Consider the following 7,340-nt stretch of genomic DNA (forward strand, 5'->3'; position numbering starts at 1 on the left):
CTTCCCGAGTATATTCCCAACTTTACTAAAGAAATCCATGTACTTCATATTCGTATCCTGAAATCAACCTACATAGAATTATCACTCACTGGTTAGAGAAAGAACCAAAGTTATCAACTTGAGAAAGAATTTTGCATAAACGCAATACCCATCAATTCAAATGGGAAAAATGAAGCATCTTATCGACATTAAATCATGTGGAATACAGAAACAAAGCTTGTGAATTTCTCCGTCAAGTCCCGTTGCCTCTACACTACGAATTCAAAATCCGACAAAAGATCAACCACACCTACTTGCTATCAGATGCAACATTATACGGAATCGAACCAGATTCAGAAATGTTGTCTCCAATCATAATCATAAGATCGAACCAAAGCTCACAGAGTCAACTCAATAATCCCGATTTCTGATCGATCCAGATGTAATACAATTGCACACGGCAGGGCAGTGAAACACAAAGAAAACATTTAAAAGACTAGAAGACGAACCCTAGAGATACTGCAGAAACACTACGCATGAACAATAATCGAGAGGAAATCGGAATCCAGAACGAGAAACAACAAGCAAAAAAGGGTTGGAAGACGATCTCAGATTTCGGAATATCAGATTGAAACCAGAAAAAAAAAGGGAAAACTTTAAGAGGAGGGATTTACCGGGTTTTCCCTAGGGTTTATCGGGGCAGACCTGTTCTGCAGAAGCGAGAAACCCAGACCGTACGGAAGACGGTTTATGTAAGAGGTGTTTCGTCTGAAGACGGTCTCATCCGTTGATTTCGCTCTCTGTATGATCTTGGCCGTTGATAGAATAATTTTTATTTTACAAAAAAAAACTTCCACAGAGAAAATATCAAATAAACAAGGAAGCTGCTATCCATATCTCATAGATATTACATATTTAAAATTTTAAAAATTATATAAAAAATTTGGAAATTTTTCCTAAAATTTTCACACATCCCGTATAATTTTCCTAAAATTATATCATGTGTGTTTTTGCAATATTTAAAAGGATTATGAAAATTCATAAATTTTACCCTTTTTATATTTTGCATCCTTTTAATCTACTGGTATAACTATTGTTTATTTTTCCCCTTTTCCATGTGAATATTAATTATTAAATGTCTTTTTTTTTTGTGTGTACAGACAAGAAATCAAGCTCTTGAGAACAATGTTCCAACAGCCAAGGATGCTGACTCAGTTGCAGAGCTCAAAGCAAAATATATACACACATCAGCTCAATGACGTACATATGGAGCCACCAATGAAGCAATCTGACGCAAGAGCCTCGACTCCTCTCCATCTTCTGCCCCCCGTCGTCGTCGGGACGTCGTCCATTCTTGAAAGCTATGGAGACTGCCCGTGAAATCGGTGAATAGCCCGTCAACCCCGATCTCGTTAATCCAGTAACCGTACTCCTTGTACGGATCTTGGCTGAAGTTGAAGTGCAGGTACTGGTTCTCATTCCTGTATGTGTACGGATGCACCTGGGTTTGCATCACAAACGATCGCACCGAGAAAAAGGTTAACGAGTTTATACCCGATACCGTGTAGAAGCCCAAGAGAAGCGTATACGCATACCTGTAGTTTATGAGCGTGAGCTCTTCTGACTAAGTCGGATGGTGTCTGCATATAGTTGTTCTGTACGGGAACGATGGTATCTTTCCACGGTCCAATCCCGACAACATATTCTTTGATGTAGCTGAAATATGCATCGGATGTGATCTCCGAGTACGTCTGCTCTCCGGGAATAGAGTTTTCGAGCAAGAACTCTCGGTAAGTGCTTCGATAATAGCATACAGATTCTGATGAAACAGACAGCATGTTTTTATTGGAACAGAAGAACGAAACAGAGGACAAACCTGGTTAGTGTCTTGGGTCGGCATGGTAATGTCGTCGATTAGGAAAACTTTCGGCGAGTTTGTCAATTTCGATATGTACACAAGTGAGCTCGGGGCGAATGACTGAATAAATACCGGTTTTCTCAACCAACTCTTGGACAAATACGTGCCTTTATATCCGTATTTCTTCAGAGTCTCCACGAATTTATCCTCGAATTTCTTACCGCCGAGCCATTTTATCTGCAGGTATGTAAGTATAGGCAATGTAGTAGTATTAGGTACAGGTATTTTTCTCGGGGCTAAGTTTCGGGAGATGGAATTCATCGAGGAAAGGAAACTCACGCGCTGGTTGATGAAGACTGGATTTTTTATCTCGGGATATATTCCGACAACCCTTGGAGCATCCAGAGCAATGGCGATGAATTCTTCAAAAGTAATGATAGGGAATTTTCCTGAAGTTATAAACAAGAGAACAACCACGGTTAAATATTGTTTTTTAGATCACGGTAGATGTTACAACGAAAACCAGAATAGACTGTCTAACCGTTGTATTGCTGATCCCGGAAAGAATATCTCTGCTTCGTACGAAGTTTCTTCAGCTCTTCGAGTGTAAAATCAACTGAAATACATCAAAACAGGACCAAGTTAGCGAAATACGAGTTCAAAACAAACCCATAAGAACAACTGAGGACAAAGAGAACTCGGGAGGGAATTTGGTTCAGTACCAGTGAAAAATCCCGTAACATTTGACCCTTGAACCTCGTATGTCCTTTTACGATCTGCAAACTCCTTGTGCTCGGAAACATCAGTTGTATCATCGAGGATAACGTCATGGAAACATATAAGAACACCATCTTTGGATGACAGAATATCCGTCTCTATGAAATCTGCCCCCTCTTCAATGGCTCTCTGCAAGCAAATGAACAAATCCTTAGACAAAAGTATTCAGAGCAAGAAGAGACATAAAGCAACACTCCAGCTGATTCTCGCCCTCGTAAACTCGGGTCAGGTAAGCTTGTTTGAATCCGTGTTTCAAAGGCGAAAATGCATGAACTAATCCATTTACCAAAACCATTACTGCGCTTACCAAGTAAGCAGGTGCAGTTTCCTCGGGGATCTCTCCATGGGAGCCTCTATGAGCGATGTTATAGGGACGAGAAGTCTGTAATGGCGGCTTAACGCCATTGAACCCTTTTCCGGGGAGAGGGTATAACGGCCTCCCGTCACATGAAACAAGAAGAGAGAGCCATAGCAAGGGCAGGAGTTCTGTAGGATCAAAGATACGAACTTTCGTCAGTTTGCATTTACATAACAAACGCAAATCGGTATTGTAAAATATACCGATGAAGCTGCAATAACAACAGACGAATCCATGAACCTTTCAGTGAAAAGCCCAAACAGAATTCATATTCAACAGACGCCAATCCAAACATTGGCTTATCCGAAAACGGTCTGATCATAATCTGAGGGTAATAGTCCAAGATACTACTGATGATCTACACCGATTTTCAAACCTCCATTCATGAATCTGGATGAAACGAAGATCAGATCCTAAACCCTACGATCCCAAGAACTTATTTCAGCCGTAAATCCTACGGCATTTCTTCAAAATCACGCCAAGATGAAAAAGGAAGAAACCAAATCCAGGTAATTTCGCAGAAACCCCACACGATGATGCAGAAGAAGTCAATCAAATCGATATGAACATATAACAATCAAAAGGAGGCAAAACCCAGATACAGAAATCACAAAAAGAGAAAATAACCCATGAAAAGTATAAGCATTGAAACCCAGATTAGAGTGGAAATTATGAAACTTTACTCGCAAAACCCATGGATGGACTCTGAATCTCCAATCCGACAAGCTTGAAGTTCCTTCTCCCGGACAATGGGGGGTTTTGCGCATTAATACAAAACGGGAAGAGAAATTTCGGATGCTATTTATGTCAGCGTTGGGATCATTGACCTGATTTGGTTCGTCGATGTCGCGCGAATCTATGGTTCATATGCCGAGGGATATTCCGTGCAGAGGTTGTATCACTGTACACGTTAGAAAGATGAACGGCCTGTAGTATATACATGGAAAATACTATTTAAAAACCCATAAAAAAATTCCAAATCATTTAAATTTAAAATATAAATACATGATTTTTAAAATATTGTTTCTATATTAAAACAATATCTTTTAAATTAATTCAATCAGAATTTTCAAACTAACATCGATGTTATTTAACATTATTGTTTTAAAATCCTTTGTTTCTCATGTTAATATGCATTCCCTTTCAAAGTTGAAACTTATCTAATTATTTATAAATTCAATTAAATTTTAATGTGATTAATGATATGAGCACTCATAATTGGGGGCAACTTCCAAATTATCCTTAATGTGCTAGAAGCACTTCTCCTACTACCCTCTTCATTTTAAAAAAAAATTTCAACTTCCAATCTACCCTCTTCAATAACATATTACCAAAATACCCTTAAGATATAATTTTTTAATTAAAAAAATAAAAAAACAAAATTTTCCCTTTTTATGGAGTTTCTCTCTCCTCCCCTTTTTAATTTTTTAATTAAAAAAATAAAAAATAAAATTTTCTTTTTTTCTAAAATTTCTCTCTCCTCCCATTTTTTGCACGTTCCTCTCTCCTTCCGCCATTATTTTCGATTGAGCTTTCTCTCTCTTCTATATTTTATCTCTCCTAGTTATCTTGATATTTTGTCCTAAAAATTTGCAGAAATTGGATGAAATCAAAGGAAAATCAATGAGAAAACTAAAAATATGTAAGCTAATGTGGAAATCCCGATTTTTTTCCATGCACATTGATGCTTTTGTGGTTTTTTTCTTCTAGTTGTTGTTCTTTCCGCAGTTCCTTCGTTTGTAGTATATTTCGGTCACAACCTATAATTTTGCTCATGGAAGTATTGTTGAACATAGTGGAAAACGAGATGATGTATATTATGAGGAGAGAACAACTAATTTAGAGTGAAAAAATAACCAGAATTTCTATAATAATTGTGTGGTATATTTGTATACTAACGTATTACAAACCATTTGTACAATAATATCCAAAGACCCTAATAATTTTGTAATGTGTTTGTACAATAATGTGTTAAAATTTTTGGATAATATTGTGTCTGTACCATATTAATTAATATTGTACTTTTAACCTTGTATTTTCGCATATATCTGACTCGTGTTGTACACTAAATAAATTGACTCACATGAGCCAACGTTGTGACTCATTGTGACCAGCATGTGACCGTGTGACCGAAGTGCAATTTTACACTGTGTGACCATTGTGACCGACTGTGACCCGTGACCGAAATGTGTTGATAAATATAGACCCAAATTTAATTTTTAAGCTTTGGAGTGATTTATCAGGGTCTATATATCAAATATATAGTGTATGTGAGAAATTTTCAGAATATTTTAAGGGGTTTATAGAAGAAATATCCCAAATTTGTCAAAAACACTCATAAAACACTATGAAATATATAGAAACACATTTGGAAGAACAATTTTGAAACATAAAAATCGCAAAAACCGTATTCTAATGTTCGAAACAATAGAGAATAGACTTATGAGATATGTGTGACGTTGTAGAGTAATTAAATTGACAAAAATCGCATGGATCGAAGGTTGTGACCGGTTGTGACCGACTGTGACCCATTGTGACCGAAATGTGATGTGGGACCCACATGAAGAACTAGTCAGATTTCTCCAGATTTTTATGTTTCGTAGGGTCCACAATCATTATTTCTATTTTTTTCTTTTAACGTGGGGCCCAAGTTGAATATTCAACCCTATATAATTTCTCTTTTAACCCTATATTTTTTTCCTCTCAATTTTTAATTCCAAATTTTTATCTACAACATTTTCAACCCAGAATTTTTTGTAAAACATTAAAAAGTTCAGATTTGTATTAAAAATAATACCACAGATCGCATAGATCATATTTTAATGTTAAAAATAATACAAAAGTAGACATGTGAAAGATGTTAAAGCATCCACAATGATTAAACTGAAAAAATCTCATAGATCGAACCATGTGACTAGTTGTGATCCATTGTGATATATTGTAACCGAAATGTGTTACAGAATCCACACGAAGAATTCGTCAGAAAAGCGACATAGATTTCTATTCGGTGAGTCTCAACCTAGATTTTTCCTACAACAATTTTAACTTAGATTTTTCTCTAAAACATAAATAAGTTCAGTTTTTTAATAAACAAAAACCAAAAATAAAAATTCATAATTTAGGATACTAGTAAAAAAATAAAAAGAGATCATAGTTAGGGTTCAAAATAATATAAAAAAAGCATTTAGAAAAATAAAAGTTCATGCTTTCTTCTTCCGTTAGTGTGATTCTAGATCGCCCAAAGTTGTCATGTCTCCCGATTCTACTCATGCGTTGATCAACTCTATGAACATGGTATCACACACCAAGTAATTGCATCCTATATAGGTCATGGAATGCTTTATAATACGGGTTCGGAGTTTATACATCGCCTCTTCCATGCGCTACAAAACAAAATAACATATGTCAGCAATATTATTCAGATATCACTGTGTGACACTGTGGCCGTGTGACAATGTAACTATGTGACTGTGTGACTATGTGACTGTGACCATGTGACCGTGTGACCATGTGACCATGTGACCGTGTGACCGTGTGACTATGTGACCGTGTGACCATGTGACCATGTGACCGTGTGACCATGTGACTATGTAATCTTACAATATATGTGATCTATATTCCGTGTGACAGAAGCCCTTTCTAGAAACTTGGACTCTGTAATGCATTCAGTCATTAGAAATCCTCCTCACAAATTCCATCGTCACAGTGGAAGGACGTTGAATACTTCTCTTTCAAGAGATTTTGTGCATTGGCGAGAAGGAGGTTCATGTATAGAGGAGGAACTCGAATCACCTTCTTCACCTTTCTTACCTGTTTGCATGGAATCGCCTCCTCCGACATAGATCCGCCGAAAACTCAAGAACTCCAAACCAAGCCCACCACCGAGTTCTTCCCATGGTTTCGAATATATGCAACTGTTACCGCTTAGCTTCTCTCATCTATAACCTCTAGTCTAAAAACTTTCAGAAAACTGAAAGATGACAGCTCCAGAAATTAGGGTTCTATTCTATCCTGTAGACCGTGATTGCTTTTGTCCTCGGGTTTGGAGCGTCGGCTTACGCAATGGAAAATCTTCTCCTTGTCTAAATTAGAGGAAAGAGAGAGCGTTGAGACATGAGTGAGGAGAGAGATAGAGAAAATCGTAAGTTAGAGGAGAGAGAGAGCGTTGAGATGTGAGTGAGGAGAGTGAAGATGTGAGTGAGGAGAGAGATTACTATTTCACCATTTCATCGTTTCTTTTTCTTTTTTTTTTACTTTAGTTTTTTTTTAAATTTAATACAAGGGTTTTTGGTCTTTTCATAAATATTTGAGGGTTTTTGTGTCTTATGCCATGTGAAAAAGTCTTTTTTGTTTAATTTTTTTTTTCAA

At 36.8% G+C, this 7,340-nt stretch overlaps 2 protein-coding genes across 3 annotated transcripts in view; both read right to left on the bottom strand.

Annotated features, from left to right (window-relative positions):
* The window catches only part of LOC104812107 (glycine-rich RNA-binding protein 5, mitochondrial-like), a 2,060-nt gene extending 1,312 nt beyond the window's left edge, over nt 1-748 (bottom strand). The window contains exons 1-2 of one of the 2 annotated variants that reach the window (XM_010539092.2): nt 654-748; nt 5-68 (exon numbers count right to left, since the gene is read on the bottom strand). In XM_010539092.2, the coding sequence (XP_010537394.1) occupies nt 5-48 (44 nt within the window). In that variant the 5' untranslated portion in view covers nt 49-68; nt 654-748. The other variant, XM_010539093.2, reaches the window with a different exon arrangement.
* A 360-nt stretch (nt 749-1,108) lies between these two features.
* Nucleotides 1,109-3,884, bottom strand: LOC104812108 (glycerophosphodiester phosphodiesterase GDPD6). Its single transcript, XM_010539094.1, has 8 exons — nt 3,656-3,884; nt 2,922-3,100; nt 2,560-2,743; nt 2,379-2,453; nt 2,177-2,286; nt 1,856-2,074; nt 1,575-1,730; nt 1,109-1,480 (listed from the first exon to the last, which is right to left on the bottom strand). Exons 1-8 carry the CDS (start codon nt 3,666-3,668, stop codon nt 1,232-1,234), a joined length of 1,185 nt encoding a protein of 394 aa, XP_010537396.1. The 5' UTR covers nt 3,669-3,884; the 3' UTR covers nt 1,109-1,231.
* Nucleotides 3,885-7,340: the final 3,456 nt, after the last annotated feature.

This window comes from Tarenaya hassleriana, unplaced genomic scaffold, assembly GCF_000463585.1.
Source record: "Tarenaya hassleriana unplaced genomic scaffold, ASM46358v1 Cleome2, whole genome shotgun sequence".
NCBI lineage: Eukaryota > Viridiplantae > Streptophyta > Magnoliopsida > Brassicales > Cleomaceae > Tarenaya > Tarenaya hassleriana.

Bases quoted from the DNA above. Each gene is read 5' to 3' on its own strand.
- LOC104812108 (XM_010539094.1), bottom strand. The intron at 2,287-2,378 runs GTTAGACAGTCT...TTATAACTTCAG, and splicing joins CCGGGATCAGCAATACAACG to GAAAATTCCCTATCATTACT. The intron at 1,481-1,574 runs GTATGCGTATAC...ATGCAAACCCAG, and splicing joins CTCACGCTCATAAACTACAG to GTGCATCCGTACACATACAG.